This window comes from Dysidea avara, chromosome 7 (genome assembly GCF_963678975.1).
Source record: "Dysidea avara chromosome 7, odDysAvar1.4, whole genome shotgun sequence".
NCBI lineage: Eukaryota > Metazoa > Porifera > Demospongiae > Dictyoceratida > Dysideidae > Dysidea > Dysidea avara.
In genome coordinates, this window is record NC_089278.1 from 1,333,128 (window position 1) to 1,355,746 (window position 22,619).

At 37.5% G+C, this 22,619-nt stretch overlaps 4 protein-coding genes across 8 annotated transcripts; 2 read left to right on the forward strand and 2 right to left on the reverse strand.

Moving 5' to 3' along the window:
* Nucleotides 1–26: 26 nt before the first annotated feature.
* Nucleotides 27–5,393, forward strand: LOC136262412 (adhesion G protein-coupled receptor E3-like). Of its 2 annotated transcripts, none has more exons than XM_066056670.1 (26): nucleotides 27–196; nucleotides 1,157–1,305; nucleotides 1,356–1,527; nucleotides 1,577–1,758; nucleotides 1,820–1,909; nucleotides 1,963–2,061; nucleotides 2,108–2,203; nucleotides 2,256–2,386; nucleotides 2,486–2,644; nucleotides 2,700–2,768; nucleotides 2,821–2,923; nucleotides 2,985–3,095; nucleotides 3,150–3,219; nucleotides 3,274–3,376; nucleotides 3,429–3,475; nucleotides 3,539–3,674; nucleotides 3,722–3,825; nucleotides 3,874–3,976; nucleotides 4,027–4,183; nucleotides 4,235–4,316; nucleotides 4,370–4,436; nucleotides 4,489–4,574; nucleotides 4,624–4,750; nucleotides 4,807–4,848; nucleotides 4,900–5,037; nucleotides 5,094–5,393. In XM_066056670.1, exons 1-26 carry the CDS (start codon nucleotides 66–68, stop codon nucleotides 5,277–5,279), a joined length of 2,940 nt encoding a protein of 979 aa, XP_065912742.1. In that variant the 5' UTR covers nucleotides 27–65; the 3' UTR covers nucleotides 5,280–5,393. The 2 variants fall into 2 exon arrangements, with proteins under 2 accessions (XP_065912742.1, XP_065912743.1); XM_066056671.1 differs by having other exon boundaries at nucleotides 64–196; nucleotides 1,180–1,305.
* On the reverse strand, nucleotides 5,274–7,428 carry LOC136262417 (glutathione S-transferase-like). The gene is made up of 4 exons (XM_066056679.1): nucleotides 7,083–7,428; nucleotides 5,720–5,856; nucleotides 5,605–5,671; nucleotides 5,274–5,553 (listed from the first exon to the last, which is right to left on the reverse strand). The coding sequence occupies exons 1-4, from the start codon at nucleotides 7,380–7,382 to the stop codon at nucleotides 5,365–5,367; spliced, it is 693 nt and encodes a 230-aa protein (XP_065912751.1). The 5' UTR covers nucleotides 7,383–7,428; the 3' UTR covers nucleotides 5,274–5,364.
* Nucleotides 7,402–22,480, forward strand: LOC136262414 (tRNA-specific 2-thiouridylase MnmA-like). 4 transcript variants are annotated; one of them, XM_066056673.1, is made up of 13 exons: nucleotides 7,402–7,532; nucleotides 7,601–7,766; nucleotides 13,158–13,318; nucleotides 13,892–13,995; nucleotides 15,224–15,291; nucleotides 15,349–15,472; nucleotides 15,527–15,580; nucleotides 15,629–15,692; nucleotides 15,743–15,843; nucleotides 17,422–17,557; nucleotides 17,612–17,694; nucleotides 17,741–17,861; nucleotides 22,237–22,480. In XM_066056673.1, exons 1-12 carry the CDS (start codon nucleotides 7,454–7,456, stop codon nucleotides 17,822–17,824), a joined length of 1,224 nt encoding a protein of 407 aa, XP_065912745.1. In that variant the 5' UTR covers nucleotides 7,402–7,453; the 3' UTR covers nucleotides 17,825–17,861; nucleotides 22,237–22,480. The 4 variants fall into 4 exon arrangements, with proteins under 4 accessions (XP_065912745.1, XP_065912746.1, XP_065912747.1 ...); XM_066056674.1 differs by lacking the exon at nucleotides 17,741–17,861; XM_066056675.1 differs by lacking the exon at nucleotides 13,892–13,995 and having other exon boundaries at nucleotides 15,368–15,472.
* LOC136262413 (fibropellin-1-like) lies at nucleotides 17,830–22,190 on the reverse strand. The gene is made up of 17 exons (XM_066056672.1): nucleotides 22,083–22,190; nucleotides 21,913–22,033; nucleotides 21,812–21,857; nucleotides 21,502–21,607; nucleotides 21,344–21,441; nucleotides 21,192–21,294; nucleotides 21,027–21,134; nucleotides 20,900–20,976; nucleotides 20,739–20,849; nucleotides 20,420–20,549; nucleotides 20,300–20,371; nucleotides 20,196–20,250; nucleotides 19,935–20,080; nucleotides 19,812–19,886; nucleotides 19,686–19,763; nucleotides 19,547–19,638; nucleotides 17,830–19,495 (listed from the first exon to the last, which is right to left on the reverse strand). Exons 2-17 carry the CDS (start codon nucleotides 21,935–21,937, stop codon nucleotides 17,950–17,952), a joined length of 2,868 nt encoding a protein of 955 aa, XP_065912744.1. The 5' UTR covers nucleotides 21,938–22,033; nucleotides 22,083–22,190; the 3' UTR covers nucleotides 17,830–17,949.
* Nucleotides 22,481–22,619: the final 139 nt, after the last annotated feature.

Consider the following 22,619-nt stretch of genomic DNA (forward strand, 5'->3'; position numbering starts at 1 on the left):
TATCCCAAGAAAACCTAACACACGAGCTTGTCACCACGCCCACTAGTGATGAAATAGAGCCATTGATGATTGCAAAATCATTACAGTTGCTCGCTGGCGAGAAAGTGGATGTAAAACGAGGTCGGAGTGAGATGTGGACTATATTCATAATTCTCACACTACTGTTTTGTGGCGGCCACGCGCAGGGAATAACATGGTAATAAGTCAGTGTGTATGTCTAGCGTACTTTGCTGGTCAAGACGCCTGTAAGACTGTTTCGCTCTTTATATCTTCTGAATGTGTAATTGTAGCATATTAATGGTATATGGCCTATCCCTAGTTGTCGCGGCTCCTCTATTAAAGTTTCGTGAAAGCTTGACATGAGATGCGAGCCTGAACAGGACCATGCGGTGTCGTGATCAAGCCTTGGTCGTTTTTTTTTCTTGTTTTAAATTATTTTTTTTATTCCCGGGGTGACCAGCACCCCTTGCCACCAGCACCAGATGGTAAGATGCTGGACAAAGATTTAGACTAATGTCATACCCCGCAATTGATAGCTGCTTATTAGTCTTTGTTGTGTAGTAGTGGTAATATTAAAAATTATGATAAACACCTTTGGCCAATTTGTACAGTGAAAATTAAAATGACCCCAGCTCTACTGCAGTGCATAATAGACACAAGCTAATTAAGTGACTACTTCAAAATGTTCAGAAGTGAGCTTGACTAATGTAGCAGAGAGTAGTGGCTGTATACAAAATAGTATCTAGTAATAGGCAAACTTGCTGGTCAAGTTAAAATCATTACAACTAGCTGAATCAAGTTGGTGATTCTACTGATATATGACTAAGCTATGGATTGAACTCAAAAACATTGTAAACATGATTAGTGTTTAGCCAGCTTGGTAGCTACAATGATACAACAGATAACTGATAACAGCTACAGTTCATTTTCATGTAAGGCCTTTATTCTTAGCTAGTAATGTCTGGTGTTTGTGTGGCTTCACTATGATGTGCTGTGACTATCACAAAGAGCGTTTGAATTATTGAGGTTTCTTTATACATAGTTGCTAGGTAATATTTTCCTCAAGGTTATTAAAAAAAATTCTCTAGTTTACTTAGCTCAATGTATGGGTGGGTATGTGGCCATGGGTTACCAGACAACTTGGTGTGTATTACAGCTATGTGGAATTCGCATTCTCAGTAGCAAGTGGACAAGAGTTTTGTACTGAAGATGCACAGCCAGTCATTGGTGATATAATGACAAATTCAGTATTACTACAATACCGAAACGAAGAGTCATGGACAACCCTGCGTTATTTTAATCAAAGTAGGTGAGATGTATTAGATTATAACACATTTATGTGTGCTGTTTTGTAGCTGACAGAGCAGTGGAGGTGGACATAGAGTTAAGTAACAATTCTGATCATTTGCAACTTCGTTGGATCCAAGATAATTCAGAGTTAAATCCAGCATGGGCCATTGATGACATATATCTTGAATGTGACCCTGGAGGACTTGATACACTTTTATCATTTGAAGAGGATAAAGAGTTAGGGAGATTTGCAGGTGTACAATTTGGTTGACATGTTGTATTACAGGATACTAAACAGATATTGGGAATGTTACTCTGGAAATATAAGTAATACAGCTGCTACCTGTTCTGCCACAGAGTTACATTTGATGATGGATGGTTCTGAGAGGGAAGCAAGGACAAGAGTGTTTAACATCACATCTAGTATACCACCGGACTCTATCACGATCACCTCTTCAACTTGCAGAAGTATGTCATGGAATTACATGCACAACAGCTCAATGTATTGTAATATTGTACCTTGATATAGAGTGTCTGTTAGACATGGTGTCTAACATTGATTGGCCGGCCTCGTATGTTGGCACGGAGCTCCTGTTTTCCTGTAATATTACCCCTGCAGGTATTTCTGTAATTAAACTAATGCAAATAGTATGTACTGGTTTGTGTTTCCAGTCAACATCACAAGGACATGTCAGTTTGATGGATCTTCTGCCTTATGGCAGCCTTCAGCTGTGGATGTGTTTAATGTCTGTAGAACTGGCCTACCTCCAGGTACACTTCTACACTACATGTATTTTGATGTACTTAAACTATATAGCTGGAGCATCTTGTAACAGAGAAGAAATCAGAAATATGCAGTGGCCAGAAATACCAATTGGTAGTGAAGTAACTCGATATTGTATACAAAACAGAAGTGAGTTACAATAATGTTGTAGTGTCTTGCTATGTTGTGTTATGTGTTATAGACAGAATTAGGAGACGGTGTGTGTACAATGGCTCTGCTCCTTACTGGCAGCCTAACAATATTACTGTATCACAAATGTGTCCTGAGGGTAGACCAGTAATATCAGAACGTGTTGCTGAGCTAGGGAATAGGGTAAGTTGATATGTGCGTGGTTTATATAATACAAACCAAATTCTTAACGGCTAGTTCCATTGTTGTCTGGATACTACATTGTGGTGTTTATTGTGTTAGGTGGCTGATGTTTCAGCTGATGAAGGAATCAGTTTACTCGCGAACTTCACTACATCTTCACCCACATATAACATGAGTAATGATTTACAGCAAATAACTGAACTAATGGGTACAATACTGGACAAGATCAGTGGGACTGTTAGTAAAGAATTCAGCCAGGTGTGTTCACTACAAGCTTGTTCTGATTAATGTATGGGATTTGTACAATATGTAGAAATTTGGGTCTGTAGTTAGTAGTCTATTGGAAGGTGAAGCTCTGGTTGCTGCAATGAATTTACCTGAGGTGGTTATCAGACCTCAACACTCACACATTACTGATGTATTATTGTTTACAGGAAGATAGGATTAATTTTACTCTATCAGTATTAACACAAACTGATGATTTTGCTTTAAAGTATCACAGCTCAGAATCAGAGGATGTTAACAAGGACAATCTTCGTAAGCATGTTTTGATATTCCCCCAATTATAATATCATTAACACGTTGGTTCAACATTTAGGTGTGACTGCAGTTGAAGTGGGACCATCAGCAAACAAAACCACAAAAGTGTTCTCAGTTGAAGGGAATGGCGAGATCTCTTTGGACCCTAAGATATTTACAAACAGTACAAGTATGTGTTTGTGTAACCAGGTAACTGACTGTCATTGGAGTTGTAACTTGTTAGCTCGTGTTGGTGGAGTACTCTACTACAACTTGAGTGATTTCTTTGTTGACATTTTGGATGAAAATGGATCGTAAGTTAATTATATCCTTAATACACTTTAAATACTTTTGTTGTTGTTGTGTAGAAATTATACACTGGAATCTTCAGTGTTTTCTGTGACATTGGGTGACTTAGTCATCCCTGCTGATGCGGATTCAGTTGTGGAGTTCAACATAACCCATAGAACAGTACGTTATCAACTACTACATAATCTACTATTATTTATTATCATCACTGCAGCCAGGCAATGGTGAAGCCCCAGTGTGTGCATTCTACAACCTTAGCAGGTAAAGAACTGGCCAGTCTTCCTAATAATGTTGGATTTTAACACACCCTGTTTGTTGCTATAGTGATGGCAACTACAAGCCATTTTGGTCACAAGCTGGTTGTGAACAGCTCAACTCCACTGACATGTACACTATCTGTAGATGTAATCACCTCACACACTTTGCTGTCTTGTTTGATACAAGTGGAACTAGTTCAAAGGTAAAATTGTTTTCTCAAATGCTAACCTTTTCATCTAATCCACACAGATAAGCACTGCTCATGAAACTGCTTTAAAAGTCATCACTTATGTGGGGGTAGCTGTTTCCTTACCGTGTCTGCTAGTCACAGTAGTCTGTTTCCTTGTGTTAAAGTAATGTTGAGAATTCAAATTTACTGAATTAAATGATAACCCCTCTAGGGCATTGTGGAGTCTCCGCACTTTTGTGCACATCAACTTGTGTTGTACACTGTTCATTGCTCAGTTGATATTTGTAGTGGGAGCAGACAAGACCTCCAATGAGGTGAACTGTAGTACACCACTGGATAATCTTATCAGTGTATTGCCCCACAGGCTGGCTGTGCTACAATAGCCATTCTACTCCATTACTTCTTCCTCACTACCTTCATGTGGATGTTAATGGAGGGAGTAGTGTTGTATATTGTATTGGTGAAAGTGTTTACACGAGTTGACTGGAAATACTACACAGGATTTACACTATTATGTTATGGTAAGACTATAGCTATATACATCCACAAGGTGATGTGTACACACACTGTAGGTGGTCCATTACTGTACATGATAATGTGTGTTCCTTTGGGACTGGCTAGAACAAATGAGTGGAGTTATGGCAGTGATGATGTGTAAGCTAACAGTTCACACAATATGTGTACCACACTGAGTCCCTGTTGCCTAGGTGTTGGTTGACGTATGACGACCAGTTCATATGGGCCTTCATTGTTCCAGTTGTTGTCATCATAGTGGTAAGGCCAAACATGATCGTGTGTGCTCCACTTTCATAACTATCTTAATCAGATTAATCTTGGCTTCTTAATTATGGCTATCAGAATAATGTGGAAGCACAACAGGAATTCTTCAAAGTCCAAAGTGGAGAATACATGGTGAATAGAAGCTGTGTACATCACATGCTAATGGTACGCATACCTACAGGTATTGGTTCAAGGGTAGTTTCTCTCTTATGATCAGTATGGGAGTAACCTGGATATTTGGATTACTTTCTTTTCACGAGTTTCTACTTCCTTTTATCTACCTGTTTGCTATCTTCACTTCACTTCAAGTGAGTGTCCCATTATTGGATTGTGTTTATTGCATGTTCTGTGGTGTTTCTAACAGGGTCTGTGGATATTCCTTCTGTTTGTGGTGCTGTCTCATCCAGTAAGTACCTTATTTCATTACACAATCATTATACCACTATTATTGTTATAGGTACGCGAGTCTAGCAAAAAGATGTGGTATTCTACTGTCGGCTCAACCTTCAGCGGCCAGGAGTCTACCTACAGCTTCAGGAGAAACTCCACCCGTACAAGTTCCTTCTTGTCCACTCGTGCAAACTCTGTTTTGTCCGTAAGTACCGTATCACATTCTAGATTTGCTTTACATACACTATTTTGTGTATATAGAAAGCTGTTAAGCCATCAGAAATATCCATATCTATTGATCAAGATGAGAAGTCAGCTGATTCTAGTAGTGGGATAAGCAGTGGGGCCAGCAGTAAAGACAGCATCCTGAAGTATGAACGCTCCCCTAGAATAGTTGGCAGACTATCTGCCAGCCCTGATGAAGACAGTGCATCTATTCAATCATGATAAACAGCAGATTTTTAACACATCCTATGTACTCTATATTAAAATGTATAAAAATATTTTTTTAAGCTGTATTGTGTTGGTATTGTCACATCATAGAGTTGCCACAGAAAGGTATGCATCGTGGTGACTCGAGGAAGGCAGCTATGCGTGGCCGAGTTGCCATTCTTTCCTTGAATGCCCTCAAGGTTGGTATGGGGAGGGACTTGTAGTCCTCTGGAAACTGGAACTCAGCAGCTCGTAGAGCATGAAACACGGCAATATCAACATATGTTATCTACTAAACAACAGTAATATGAACACACATGTGGGAGTAATACATGATCACCTTTGAGCCCAAGAAGAAGCCATTCTTCTCATTAAGCTTCAAGACTCTTTCCAAGTATCCTAGATACCTACAAAGACATACAAGAATTGCTTATAGCTTTATGTGACTATAGTACTTTGGCAGGCGTTCTTCTCGGAACTGTTTAATCATTGGTGCTGCAGCTTCCTTCTGACTGTCATAGGTGCCAGTCCTTTTTACAGGGTGATAGGCATCATGTCCCTCTCCCATTAGGTCAGTGACTATAGCATTGATCTGTGTATATATTGAGATGTTGTGTACATGTCTGGTGTGTGTGTGCGTGTGTATGTATTTGACGCTTACTGGGGGAGCAAATACATGGGTGAGGTTCTTTGGTGTCCATACCTTCAACTGTTAGACACGGTAGCACCCAAACTCATTATCATATAAGGATTAAACCATTTTTTGTGTCTCCATATCGATACAACTTTACCTTCTCACAGCGGTTCTTTAGATATAAAGTATCCCATTGGTAGAATAGGGTACCAGCTTTAGGGTTGGGTGATATTAAATTTGTGAGATGCGATTATTGCATGAGTCATTTAATGCAATATTGCATGTGAAAATTGAAACACAACTACATAGTTTGAAAAGTCCATTTGACTGCATGTTTTCACTGAGAATTAGTTTACAAACATGACTTCTTTGCTAACAAGTTAACCAATCGACATAGTTAGCAATAAAAAGCACAAACGGTATCAAAATATGAGGCCTAGAAGAGACATAAAATAAATGATCAATGCGATAATTATTGTGAAATACGATTAATATTGCCTATGTGATAATATTGCGAAGGCAAAATACATGTATTGCAAGCACTTGCTTAGGTGATATTGGCGATTTATTGAAATATTGCCCAACCCTAACCAACTTCACCATTACCAGAGGCCATTTTAGTAGTTTTCGTAATGATTATTTGTGTATGCATTATCCTGTTTGTAATTGAACTTGTAACTGTAGTTTGTTTTAGTAGTTGTGTATTGTATGTATGTATTGTAAAAATTCCTGCAAGGAAGAACGGCTTTAACTGATTGTGTGGAGTTATCTATCTATGGTACCAACTTCCTGCAGGATTACTCCCCCAGGAGGATTTGGCTGTGGTGACTCATAGCACCCAAGCAGCAAGCAAGTTATTGGCAGAGTTGGGGGTAACTATAGTTACTTTTGTACCAATTACATTATACTTTTAAAGTTATAACTCCAGGAATAACCGTCTAAAGCATATTTGAGAAAACATGATACAAAAGTTAACAAACAAGCATGATTGTAACTATAGTAACATATAACTTCTAGCTTTACAAAGTAACTGTAACTAAGTTACATGGGATCAGAAGTAACTAGTTCAAAGAAACTAGTTACTTTTTTTGAAGTAACTACCCCAACTCTTGTTACGGTAGGTGTGACTATGCATACAGCAGCTGAAGACTTTACTTTTTGTGCACATGCACAGAAGAACTTACTTGCCATCCGTGTGCCTCATTTTCATCACCATCCGGGTACATTCCGGATACTTTACCCAGGTACTGCAAAATAGCTGGTGTCCCATTCATCACTAAATCTCCGCGACGTATAATGGGCGGACAGTATACGGGAAATCCGGGTGCGGTGCCATTGTAGTACTGCAGCACAGCTTGAACACCTTCGACTCTACCAACGTCCACGTATTCCACCCCCATTTCTTCAAACATGAGCCTCACAAAGTCTCCTCTTCCAGGCAAACTGGGCCAGTAGTATAAATGCCACTTTTCATCTGCACTCATACTTCAAGGTTCGCTTCAAGGCGTGGTTGTTAAGATCACGTGAGCGCATGTCGTGCTAATTGAAGTGCACCATGGTAGGTAAGCGAGTGATAGTTGCATTGTCAGGTGGTGTAGACTCTACAGTGGCTGCTCTGTTGATGAAATCAGCAGGTGAGCAAACATTGCTGTACCATGAAGCAGATACCAATTGTAAGCCACCATGTGCCCACACTCATAAGGCCACTGGGTAAAAGGTGTCTTCATGCACAATTGGGACGAACTGGACGAGACAGGACATTGTAATGCTGAACAAGAATACAGAGCAGTGCAGAACATATGCCATCGACTTGATATGCCATGTAGTAAAGTGACGTTTGTAAAGGAATATTGGAACAATGTGTTCAGGTATCAAGTGAGCCAATAACAATTATGTTTGACAATGTAATGTAATGCCATTTTTGTAACTAATAAGTTCACATTTATTTAGATACAGGAGTCCTCACACAAAGCTACTAAATTTTAGCAATTTCTTAACAGCTCTAAGATTACTGTGAACTCCTACAAGTTAGTTTCTTCCCGAGATCTGTCACAGCAAATGACCCCCTCCCTACCCTGTAGCTTTACAATTAACAACATACTAATAATAATAATCATAATTGTCTATATTCAGAAGTTTATTTAACTTGCCATTTACCTTCTGTACCGGTCATAAGATGTTCATGCAAGTAGCTACATGTACTTCCAATGGTTGGTAAGATTTATACGCTCTAATAGAACAATCAAAAATACTATACTGTATGTTTTGTTGAAGTAAAATGGGCAGCAGCCACAATTAACTCCCTTACTTAAGCAATCCATAAAACATGTATTGATATCAAAAATAGCTATTTGGATTGCGAATCCAATGAAAATAAGGTAAATTTACTGGGATTCTGCATTTCAAATGACACAGTGGTAAGCTCAAAACCCAGGAATGGAAAACTTAGTACTTATACTCAAGAACTCAACCACTACAAACAAAGTCACTCATTTTCGAAGTGACTTTCTGTATATTTTGTCTTCAAACTAAAAAGGTGGTTACTAAACCAGCGAATCTTGGCCCAATTCATTCTAGCAAGTTCTCCAATAGAGTTTTGCTGTTTCCATGCATTGGTGGATTGTTGCTTCAAATAATTTGCAGCATCTCCAACTGAGGTTTGTTTTTGTTGTTCTTTGTGGCTGAAAGGCTCAGTTTGCTGGATAGTTGACGGAACTTCAGTTGCTTGTTTTGTCTTGTTGTTCTTGTTGTTCTTGTTGTTCTTGTTGTTCTTGTTGTTCTTGTTGTTCTTGTTGGTCAGTAGTGGACATCTGTATCTCTTTGATAGTTGATATGATTGTTGTCTTTGGCTCAGTTACCAAGCAGTCTAAATCATTCAGTTGCAAGCCAAAAGACCAGACTTCTTCACAGTTAGTAGTGATCTTGCTAAGGTGGTCAGAGCATACAAAAACCACCCAGTCAACCTCCTAAAACATCAACAGTTATAAGTACACAGAATTTTCAACTAGAGTAAGGACCATAGCACATCAATAAAAAGTACTGAAACAAGCTGGAGTAGTGCACGATATTAAATTGCAGTAGAACAATAAGAAGTGTTATATCCCTACTGTGCATTTCTGTTATGGTATCTTGAGCACAGTAGGGATATAATACTTGTTATTGTTTTACTGTGATTTAATATTGTGCACTACAGTTTGTTTCAGTACTTTTTATCGATGTGCTATGGTCCTTACTCTAGTTGAAAATTCCAAATTTTTTTGTATACTTGTTTGTTAACTTTTTTTTGTAAATAATTACTATGACTGGTGAATGGCACCACGCGCCCCAGCTTTATCAATTATCGTCTGAAAAAAGTGAAGTATCCATTATGCTTTGTTGTCAGCTATGTCGCATACCAAAAGAAAGAAATGGCGCTGTGCGCCCCAATTATTGTCTGAAAAGTGAAGTATCCATTCCGCTTTGTTATCAGCTATGTTCAACCCATTACACAGCAGTACAAATCGAGAACTGTTTGAAAAGCACCTCTACAATCAAAATAGCCACTATGAAAAATATGGACAATTTCTAGTTTCGAAGGGAAACCATCACGTGCTACCGCCAAATTGGCACTTTTCACTGTCAGCAAAGATGAATGGGACACAAAGGAGGACACTGGTAAGTCCATGAAGAATGCATTGTACGTACTGTAGTATGCCAATAGGCATCTCTCAGGCTGAAGTGACGTCGAACAGTGAAAAAATCAAGCCCGTAGCCTTTGCCGTTATCAAGTTATGCTTGTCTGAAGGCATCAGTCAGTTGCTTACTCAGTCAGTCAGTAGAAAATTCTGTTAATAGTGTTTTTAAAAATTTCGTAGCAACTTGTTGAAAGTGTATTGGGTCAATCTGAAAGCTTGTTTGGGCTCAGTTTTACCTAACCAATACTGCCTCATCATCGTCTAGGAAAATTGAGGATGTTTTTGGGTGATGTTATTTCGTGGGCCATGCCTACTCCTTTGTGGTCCCTACTATACAGTACTATTGTGCTGTAGCGTAAGTCGCCAATTATTGGCAGGTACAGTGGATCCTCAGTTATCTGAACAGCTTTGTTCTTATAGTTGCCAAAAGTGTTCAGATAAGTGAAATTGTTCGGATAACTGAAGCCCATTGATTTATATACAGAGCTTTGTTCAACTACTCTAATAGAACAGTCATTTACTCTAATAGAATGCACACTGATGACAAAATAATCTAATAAAACAGTCACATTGGTGTTCGGATAATTGAGGTGTTTGGATAACTGAGGTTCAGATAAGCAAGGGTCCACTGTACCAATTATCAGCACTTGTAAACTATAGAGGCTAAAGGGTATATGGAGGCTGCCAAGTTCCACAATGGGCTGTTATGTCCTCTAAAACATTTCTTAGAAGTTAGAATCATTTTCATTCAGTGATTATTATTGTTCAAGTGCTATACAAGCTATGCTAATTAAGCATGGAATTGTGTAAAATAATTTATATTGGAAACCAGTTTGCTTTTATATCTAACCTGGATATCTCCAGAGTTGGGGTAGTTACTTCAGAAATGTAACTAGTTACTAGTTACACATTACTTCTATCCCATGTAACTTAGTTACAGTTCCAGTTACTTTTCAAAAGGTAACTAAGTACTCTAGTTACTAGTTACTTTCGTAGTATAAATTATGACTTGTTTTTAACTTTTGTAACATGAATTTTGCTCAGATATGCATATGCAATACCTATGTGCACTTAAAATAACAATTCTGTGGCTTTTTTAGGTCAGTTTTAATTATTGCTACATCTGTTACTCAAGCTGAATCATAGAGAACAGTACACAGAATCTGTTTACTTAATGTGGCTGTAGCATATATGGCACAAAAATTGAAGTGCTCTTGCTTTTAAAGCATAATTAATTATAGTTACAATGTAACTATTGTAACTTAGTTACTTTTCAAACAATTACTCCTAGTTACAAGTTACTAGTTACAAAGCAAGTAACTAGTTATATTACTAGTTACTTTAAAAGTAATTAGTTACGTAACTTAGTTACAAAAGTAACTAGTTACCCCCAACTCTGGATATCTCTTGAACGGCTGGAAAACTTCTGTGAAACGGAGTTATTCAAGGACTGCACCTCCCATAAAATTTCACAAAGAACCAATGAGGCATTATGAAGTTACATACAAAATCACACATCGTGTTGATAATTGGTCAATCACAAAAGTACAGTTGCCGATAATAGGTACACCATGCCAGTAATTGGCACACGATAGGCGTCGCGATTTTCCTTATAACAGGATGTTCACTCATATGATATAATTAAAATTTGGTGTGCTAAGAGACAAAGGACTGCTCTGTTAATTTTTGAGGTTAAAAAAGGTTAAATTCTAATTCTAAATTGTGTTGCTATGTGTTGCTATTGTAAGTTTGCAGGCGTACCAAGACAGTAGAAATCCTTCCTGCATAGTCAATCTTTTATGTGTTTTCATTTATGATGAGAAGTTGGTTCTACTAATTTACAAGTTGGCACTACATCCACATTAACATTGAACCAACTAATTAAGTTAGTTTCATTGTGGGTCTAAGGCCGGTACTGATGGTCCTTATTACAAAATGTGATGTAATAATTTCCAAAATGGCTATAATAGTGTGGGGACTCAATGGCGGCACAGGAGGTAGGACATGACGTCACAATAATTGCATGACATGTACGTATTGTACATTTTTAGCATACGGTATTATATAGCTCTAGTAAGCTGTGAAGATTAGTGCTGGATTTATTGTCAGAAATGGTAATTCACTAGTGTAGAAAACATTTCATGTCTTGAGTTTCATTGAGCTCCAGCAATTTTACAATGAATTTTGCAATAGAGCATTATTTAGAATGAATTCTGATCGTATTTTCAGGTACCTGTGTTATTGTTCACTGTATTCTTAGTCACTAGTAGTCTTTAGCATCTACAATGATGCAAGTAGCTAGTACGTTAGTTTTTCATCATGTAATTATCATTGGAATTCAATTACATTACACAAAAATCATACGTGTTATGACATTATGTCCTACCCCCCTGCAATGGCGGATCCAGGATGGGGCATTTGGGGCAAATACCCCCCCCCCCCCCCCCCCCCCCTCACTTTGTAGAGGAACCATACTTCTTTTGATTGAAATACCTACCATATGGAAATGCTAAGTCTTGTCAGTCCATAATAATTACTACCATTTATTGCAAACTCACCTAAAACAAGCCAAAGAAGCCATCAGACTGTTACCCAGCACCTTCGTGGATACTAAATGCCTCTAAAAATAATTATTGTGTTGGTGGTTTTAAGACATTCTACCCTTTAAAACAGCTTTTAAGCCTTCACAAAGGCCAAAATTGTAAAAAATAAGGTGTAAGACAATGCTAAGAGGTGATTATTTGCTACTTTAAAAATGCAAGAGAATCTGCTCTACTCAACCACTTAGCTTTTTTGTGCCCCTCTCCTTGCCAGCTCCTGGATCCGCCCTTGGGACTCCATCACACAGTAACACAGATGAACTTTGTTTGCAACTTTCACGACACAGAACCATGGGATAGGCTAGTAAACGTGTAATAGTGTATGTGAAATAGGTTCATCTGGCAAAACCAGGCCATGCATTTCTAAGTATGTATGCCTCACCTCTGCTCCTGCTGGAACATAGAAACATCATCTCTCTGTGTACAAAGTCCCCACTCCATTGCTGCCATTTTATGTTGTGACATAAATGCGGATAAGGTCCATAGCATCCTTCATTATTGCAAATAGGTACTGTTTACTCATTCACTATGCCACAAAATATTTATCGCTTGCTCATTCAGGTTTGTACCCTAAGCAGTCCATGGACCCTTAACCTCATGAATGTGTGTTATTACTATTACATAGCTAAACCAGGTATATTTTTTGTCTTGAAATTGATACCATCAGGATCAGTAAAATTGATCATCCAATACTTCTGCTAATAATTACACATGCCAATTTTTGCTGATGAACCAATTTTCAATCATTTACTGATGGAATTGGTACATTGCCAATAGTGTTTTGTGAACTGTCAGACTCTTGGTATTCATATTTAGTATATAATTTAAATTGAGATAAATACATTTGCCGTCTACCATTATATCACAGTATGTGATGTCATTTAACATAATATGATGTAATATTACATGATTGTAGTAGCTTTCCTATGTCATGTACTTTATAGAATGTGTTACCCAGACAACCATTATCTTGTCATCACTGTAGTGAGATGTTGACTGACTATCAAGTTGGGCTTACACCTAATCCAGATATTTGGTGTAATGAGAGGATCAAATTTGGTGCACTCCTGCAACACATTAATATGACATCAGGAGCAGATCTAATTGCAACCGGCCATTATGCCAGAGTTAAACATGATGGCAAAGGTATGACTACCTCAAACAACTCAGTGATTTTGGGATAGTCATGAGTTACTGGCTACCTGTAAGGCTTTAAAGCTTAGCCTAACTTAACTAAGTATCTAACATCTTTACAATTGAGGTGTCTTGGGTATGACACTAGTATATGGTTAGCCTGTTTGAAATAAGTCAATGTCTGGGGGTGCTTTTTCGTCAGTTTGTCAACTTACGCCTTCAAAAAGTTGTTGCTATGGTAATGTTTTGTCTATTTATTTCAAACCTCAGTGCATTGCTTATATGCGTAGATCGACTGCCTGTACAAGTGGTAAAGGTGATGGATGTACTTAAATGTGAATAGCTGCATGAGTATTTAATAACCTGAATGGTTGTAAAAGTTTATGTTTCTAGTAAAACATATTGAATTATAGTGAGTAAAAGTCCATATGGTATACAGTTGTGCATTTATTTATTGTTTCATTACACAATGAAACAAACCTCAAATTGATCAAGAATTAATAATCTGATTAACTATCATGCTTCATTTCCATAAACCAAATGACTCATTGTCTGTTTATGTCACAGTATTATTAAACACTTTAGTTGTCACTCTAAATGTTTTCTTACTTGCACACAACCACGGTGGATACAGGGCAGATACTTTTACCTTAGATCTACAGGTTCATGGTGAACCCTGTACATATGTTGTAAGTTATGATTGTGTAAAGGGTTTGTGGTTTTTAAAATTTTATTTCAAACAAGGTCATGCCATTTATTATCATTAACATCATTGCAATGCAGACATTGGCCACCACCTTTGATTTCACAACTTTTTTTTATCCAGGGTATTGAAAGTCGCACCTGTTTTACACAGCTTGGTTGTTTTTGTGTGGTATTACATGTGTCATGTTCACTTTCCTTCACAGTTTGTAGTTGTACCAACAATACTCTCTGTAATCTTCTTTGTAGTAGCACTATGGCAAAGAAGGCTCCATGTATTAATTGTTTACTCCAACCACAAGAAATTACAGACCATCTGGTTTGTTTCTTTAGTCACTCTCCCTTCACTGTTATTAATTCTTGCTAATATAATATAATTATGCACTATGTTCTGTTGTGTGTAATTATGCATACGACAAAGCAACATGTATTTATTGGGTATATATTTTAGTAAATAAACAGCTATGATTATACAACAAAACCCGTACATGAGTGAGGCAACAATGATGTCACAGTGTTCAGTGGTACTTATTAGTTTGTGGTATTACCTTTCCATTGTTGTGACTGTTCACTTATCTTGTTATGACTGTCAGTTTTTGATAATAGATTTTTAATAGAGTTTTATTCAAGTTCTTGTTAAAACATTTCATGCCATTCCTACTCTTTACACAGTGCACCATGCAGTGTTTTATTTGCTAGTGATTCTAATTTAATAGGCAGCAAATATCAGAAAATTTAATGAATAAATTCACACCGGAGTTTTAATTATTGTGATAATCGGTTAATTATGGCCGATAATTGTCAAGTCATCTCATGGTAGCTAGGAGAGATAGTCAAACAAATTGGTGAAATGTCACGTCTCATCAAATGCTCAACCTCTGTGATACACATTAACAATCTCTGTATAGCACATTAACAACCGGTGATATCCTAACAACGCATCTTAGAGGCTTGAATTTTTGTAGAATTGCCATGATCACAAATTTTATATGGCACTAGATCATGCGTGGCTCTTATGAGGCTTTCTACTAACAACAGCTGTACACTGATTGATTTCACTAAAGCTGCTCCCTGGAATGATACTTATCTCAGTTTAGGACTGGTATTAAGAGGTATACCCATTTATACCCACATCATTTTATTTCTCAATCTCTGGTATCTATAACATAGCAATGCATGCAGATTTAGGTGAAGTATTCTTTTTTTCTGCAATAGTGTGGAAACTATTGGAGAGTGTGGACAAGCATAAGGATCAAACCTACTTTCTCTCAACCTTATCTCAGGTAGTTTAGTGTCTTGTTTGGTGTGTAGTGTGTGTGTGGATGTACATCTTTATTAAGGTTTTGTGCCTGTCAACAGAGAGTTTTAGAAAACGTGCTATTTCCAGTTGGTAATCTTAAAAAGACTGAAGTGAAGCAAATAGCCATAGATGCAGGTTTTGCAGATGTTGCAGCCAAGAAAGAGGTATATAATTTATATAACAATGATGTTGGTATATTGTAGTGTTCCTTATTTTAGAGCATGGGACTTTGTTTTGTTGGACGAAGAAAGTTTTCTAATTTTATCAAAGAGGTACCTAGCTACAAATCAACAATTTAGCTAGACTATTTTTCTCGTTAGTACATAGGTTGTCAGACAGGCTTGTTTGTAACACTGGATGGTAAAGTGGTTGGACAACATTCTGGTGGGTAGCAACAATAGGGTCCACCAGTTAACTGAGTACTGTATCACAAGGTCACATGTACTACACTATTGGGCAGAGAAGTGGTTTATCATTAGATAATAGTGCATATTATGTGGCCAGCAAGAATGTTCAGACTAATGAAATTGTTGTGGTGAGTTCTTAGAATTGATTGTAGTAGCAATGAACCAATTTATAGTTACTAAATATTATCGTATTTCAGAGAATTAAATGGTACACTTGTCAATTAATATCATCAAGAGTCATATATGGTTAACATGTAAAGAGGCCTGACATAGGGTTGGGTGATATTGAAAGTAATGTATATCTGTAGGGCTTTTTATTACGACAATTATTGTACGCATATTACTAAGGTACTTAAGCACTATGACTTGTAGCCATCCCATATGTGCATCTTAAGTTATCAGCACCACAAATATTTGTCACATTTGTTTGACTTTATTTTTCAACAAAATAAGTGTTATATATCACGGTGTGTCGTGAAGTTCGCTGTATAATAATAATCTCAATGGTCTTACACATTATTTCAATACAGACAATATGTTATGGTGTCTACATGTGTGTATCAGCCATGAGGATATTGTAATAATAATTACATGCCAATTAATCTTGTTACTGTCAATATGGCCAAATATTCCTTATGTTAACATGAAGTGCAGGACAAGAAGACTACTGGAGAATGAATTTTAAAATGTCTATACGTATCAAAACTTTTGTAAGAAATTCCGGATTTCTGAATAGGTTACGCTCGTTTTACATAAAATAACACCATCTTCTAAACAAGGCGCCATAACTTCCGTGTACTGTGGTTGACAGACACAAGGTTTGGTTTATCAGATTCCTCAATGAAAGGCAATTCGATTCATATGTAAGTTCTTTGTGTAGTAACAAAGGGAAGGAGCCTTGTACCACGAAATTTACGTGTTCGGAATGCCCGTAAAACTGTAAAAACACATATTTTTTAACGTATCTCAGTAAACTAACCTGTTAAACAATTTGTGCGGTTGGAGTCTTATTAAGCATGCGTAGAATGATACCAAACTTAGCAAATTTGGTTGAGGATAACAACTTGTAAATTGGGATTTTCCTGCCGAGATAATTAAATTTTCCAATAGGTTAATGTATGGAGAGCGTATTATGTCATCATCCGCAGTAAATAACTGTCGCTATGGCAAAATTTTCCCGTTTGTACGGTCGGAATTAGATAGAGAGATTCAAGGGCTTTCTTTTGTTGTATGGTGCGCTGTAGAGATTTTATGACTTAAAGGTTGTAAATTAGTGTTTTTGTATGTTGTGTAAAATACATGTATTTTGCATTGGGCAATGAATGACAAGGAATGATGTGATTATGATCAGCCTGTTTACCAAGCTGAGGTTTCAAAAAAGATATTAAACAGATATTAGTGCATAATTCTTAAATTTTAAGGGTAAAATTTAACCCAGTGTTTTGAAATCTTTTAATGTTGACCACCTGAAAATGCTCGATTTGACAAATCTCATACATATGTTTTGATATGAAGAAATTTTATAATCTTTCAAACCTGCTGATTTTGTAATGTATTTAAATTCAAAACCAGTTAGCAAAGCTACTCTCCCTTGGCCAAGATATATAAAGTCAGTTATTTTCAAAGTTTTTGTTTCATGTCGTACAATTAAGTGGGAAATAGCCACTTGTTATTGCACAGTGTTGAGCATGTGTTCCACTTATCAGGTACCAGGACCACATCATGATGCTCTTTATTGTAACATGTTCTATACTCATCAACCACATTGGATATCAGGTGGTAACCCTATTACTGTTAAAAACTTTCAGTGTACTGTAAAGGATCGACGTGGTCCCATCTCAAGTAAGTAATATAAAACTGAAGAGTACATGTCATCAGCAATGTTGTGTTACACAGCTCGTTGTATTGTTAGCGAACAAGGAGGTGGTCTCCAAGTGGTAGCAGCTAAAAATCCTTTTAGAGCAGTCACTCCTGGACAAGTGAGTACTGTTACACTACACCTTGTGTTATCTGTTGTTTGTGTAGTACGCAGTGTTTTATGATGACAATGAATGTTTAGGAGCTGCAGTAATTAGTGGCCCCGGCCCATCGTTAATAGATATTAAATGAGCGTACTAATTAGTATAATGGAAGAATTACATGTCTGGTAAGCAAATTATAGTACAATTTCATACATATATATGTTATACAAATTGTATCATGTGATAAGTAATTTGAGTCAATGTTCATCTTCTTTACACCAAGTCATGACGTTTTGGGATAGAACAGAATTTTCCATGGAATTCATCAGTGCACAGACACTCACTGGTATCATTCTTGTGGACACAAGTGGCTCCATTCATACAGTAGCCTAGGTCACAATAGTCTGGCTGGTCACAGTGATCACCCATATAACCCTCACTACATTGACAGCTGTAGGTGTCATCTTCAACACTACAAGAACCATGTCTACAAGGATCAGGAACACATAGATCAGTGTGGTTAGTATATTGGCACAGCGGTCCACTAAACCCTGGTGTACACACACATATCACATTTCCATTTGAAGTATCTATTGGTCTTCCACCATTCTGGCACTGAAGATTGACCAGGGATGTGTTACATGAAGACTCTGGGCAGTCGCATAAATAATCATCATATCCTACAGACACACAGGTTGTATCATTTTTGCAATCATGATTAAGGCAAGGATCTCTTTGTTGTTGGCAGTAAGGCCCTTCATATTGAGGTGGACAAATGCAGTGTTGTGTATTGTTTAGTGTAAGGCTGCACACTCCTCCATTCTGACACGTTTGTGATGGACAAGGCATTGACTGAGGTGTAAGGTGTACCTGACAGTCTTCTCCACTGTACATCGGATGGCAGTGGCATTTATACTTCCCACCTTCCTCCATTGAACATTCTCCTCCGTGCTTGCATGGATTAGGAGTGCAAGGACTGTTCTCACATCGTTTTCCATAGTATGATGCCACACATTTACAAGTGAAATCATTTTCAGTGGTGGCAAGGCATGTACCTCCATTGAGGCATGGGATTGGAGTACATGGATCCTTTGTTAATTGACTGCTGCAATTTTTACCAGTACATTCACAAGTATAATTACTGTCATCACTTAGTATGCATCTTGTTCCATTTGGGCATGGGCTACTGCTACATGGATCAATTTGATGTTCACAATTCATTCCAGTGTATCCTTGTAAGCAGGTACAGTTGAAGCCATCATCAGTTTGTGTACAGACTCCTCCATTCAGGCAGTGGCAGCGTAGAGAACTGTATGGTTGAAACTTTTTATTAGGTTTGTATCTTGCACATCTTCTCCCCACAAAGTTCTGAGGACAATGGCAATAAAAGTCATCATGAATGTTAATACAGGTGGCCCCATTTTTGCATGGCTGATCATGACAGTGGTCTGATAACTCTTCACAGAGAATACCTGTGTAGTGACTAGGACATTTGCAGTAGAAGGTGTTGGTACTAGAGCTCCTACAGGTACCACCATTTTTGCAGGGATTACCATGCAGAGAACAGTAATCTTGTTTTATGTTGCAGCGTGATCCAGTGTAGCCCTCGTCACATTGGCACATCACAGTATAGAAACTATTCACACATCTACCATGACCACTACAGTAGTCAGTAGGACATATATACTGTTCACAGTAATCACCAGAGTATTGTGGGGGACATTGACATGTAAATCCACACATGTCATTATTGACACATGTACCACCGTTCCTACATGTAACATTGCTACATGTCAAAGTTTTCATCTGATACGAATATCTGTGGATAGTTATGGTCAAAACTTTATAACTTATTTGTGTAAATGCTTACCGGCAGTCTTTCCCATAGTATCCAGGTTCACAGTGACACACATTGTTCACACAAGAGCCGTGTCTGGAGCACATGTTGTCACAGCCATACGTCTGTGGTATTATATGATCAACATTGTTTGTCTATGTAATCTCCTTACATGACACAACTTTTTGTATTCTGGACAAATCAGACTTCCTTCATGAACCATTCCAGCAAATGGTGCATATACTTCAATCTAGTTGAACATATTGTAATGATATGATTATGGTGACTTAGTTCTTACTATTTCACCAGCTTTTGTACATTCATATTCACTGTTAGCCACTGATATCACTACGCTGTGTGCAGTGCATTTGTACTGTAGAGAAATATGTCAATGTGTATTACTATTAGTGAGTATACTGACTTTGTAGCAACCAGCTCCCCAATCTCTTTGAGTCTCAATCATTTCATTTTTCTTTCTCCTCTGCACTTTTTGAGCCCATTTCTTTCCATGTTTAAAGCAGGCAGAGGTTGAGCCATAAGACTCCATCCCAACAAGATATCTAATTCCTGTATAAATTGCAACTATTAGAGTGACTGTTGCAAACAAGTGAAGGTGTATGGTGTATTCTATATAACTGCATGTGTTGGGTCTATACTGTACTGGCTATTTATATGTGCTAACCTTTTGGTGCATAGATGTTGCTACAGAACAAAACCTGCGATGACTCTATTACCTCCTATAGAATATATACAGAGTGATATCAGCTATAATTATAGAGTAGTTACCTGGTTGAATGGGCAATAGTCAGCTCTAGGCAGTGATCCACCCGGGTATATGTAATCACCACTGCTAAAGTACTGTACAAAAACAGGATTAGAACTGATATGATGTGTACATGTGCTAACTTGATATTCCTTGGGAAGGTACGTGAAGTTCCTCATGTTACAGCGAGCTATAACTTTGTGGTCATCAGTACAACTGAATTTTCCACTCATGTAATCATCCTCGTCACAAAATGGAGTTGGATCTTCTTTCCTATATCATTACAGGATATACTTTTAGTGATGAACTACTTATAATTATCGGTAATTTGATGGTAAATGAAAGTTTATTGCTGTAATTATTTGCTGAAGCTATACTATATTATTATCCTATTCATGTTTGGTTTCACAATTATACTCTTGTTTACAAATCTCACACACTACAAATAGTTCTTTAACTCACTTAGCTCGGCAGTGTTGAATCCAGCCCCCACAACTGTCGTTTACAAAATTACAACCCTTATGTCTTCCCCACATGAGTTGTCCAGCATAGCTGTAATTCACTTTATACCATCTGTGACCACAATATGTAAATAACTGTAAACACAATGGTTTATGTCCTACCCAGTGTCTTCTAGATAAGCTAATGTTATCCTGGAAATTACTGAACTTGGTGAGTAGTCAGCAGTCATCAAGTCATTCTATCACAATGTGATCAGCATATAATAATAAGATTGCATGTCTTTCTTACTCCAAACAGTCGTTTTTCCCAGTGTAGTGTTTTTCTCATCTTGACACCTTGATTCTCCACCTCTGCACCCTTCATATTATCACAATGGAAATGTTCTCTTGTCTCTCTCTATTGTTTGGGGTATTGTTGGTATGGTTGTGGAATAATTACTCAAATATAACACACCTGTACATTTGGAGTTGTAACCAGTGTAACTGTGTGAAAGACATCTTTGACTGTCGTCCATTTTGGCTTCTTAACTCTTATCAGTGTATTGTCTATCTCATACCTGCGTAATGTGTTACTATAGAGTTTCACAGATGTGTCAGTTTTCTTACTGATATCCTTCTACCACTGGTAGCCCAAAGCTGTCTCGCGCTGTTCTAGGGGCTCCATAGTTGTCACGAAAATAAGGAAGCAATTCATTGGAAAATGCCTGTACACATGTACACATATATGATAACAAAGTATACAGTATTAAGTATAGTGTCTGTACCAACGTATGAAGCAGCTCGTGCATGGCAGCAGTGAGTAGAGGTTGGAATACTGATGGATCACTGAATAATGTGCCGGGACAGAGGTTCAGGTATCCAGCAATTGGTCTAGTAAGAAGTAACAATATCTACTGTCAAGTACATGATAAATAAACTGGGATGGAAAGCAACAAAAGTTTTCATTTTCTGTTAACTTTTACTATCCCTAGAGGCTATTTGATATGTGTGGCTTTTTAACTACACAAAGATGAGAATAATTGTAGTCAATTTGTAAATAATTACATCAGTACTTTATGAGCTGATTGTGTGTACCTGTCAAAATCTTTTTCCTGTTGGCAATGACTGGCAGATAAGTAGTCTGTAATTGTACACCAGTGTGCTTAATGTATGGTAATTATAATGTGAATACTTACGACTCTGGCATAGAAAGTCCGACATACTAGATACATAAAGTACGTAGTCTCCTTTTAACGTGTACTTCTCATCAATTGACCTGGTAATACACTTATCCCCACTAGTACAACTATCACAACCCTGTAGAATACTGCATAATGTCACAGTATATTATTGTATGGCAGCTTACATGTAAGTGATTCTCTGGTATTGTAACTGGACCACACTTGGTCTCAGCCGCACAACCATTTTTACAATATGTTTTCCCATTTATCAGGTAATTAAAATTATTTAAGCAATGCCTGCAAGAAATTTACCACAATTACCATGATGTTATTGTATAGGGAGCTGTACCTCTCCAAGAGGAATCTGGAACGTGATGAGTGAACTTTGATGACATTAGATACCCAGTCTACTAGTGCTGGCATCAGTGAACACTGAGTGAACAATAATACTGTATAATTTGGTGTGTTGTGTGTATGTGACTAGATTAAAAATGTAGTAAATTCATTGTAGTACCTTTATAACTTTTGCATCAGCTTCATTCAGTCTATTAAGAGACATAAAATTAATGATTAATAATTATAGTTAGACACAATAAACTAGTTAAAATTTTCGACAGCTAACCACAGCATAGCTATAACTCACTTGTTTATAGACTCATCATAATGAACAAGGACTTTCATGGGGGAGTTTTTGATGTAGTACAGTTCCTTGTGTTCATAGT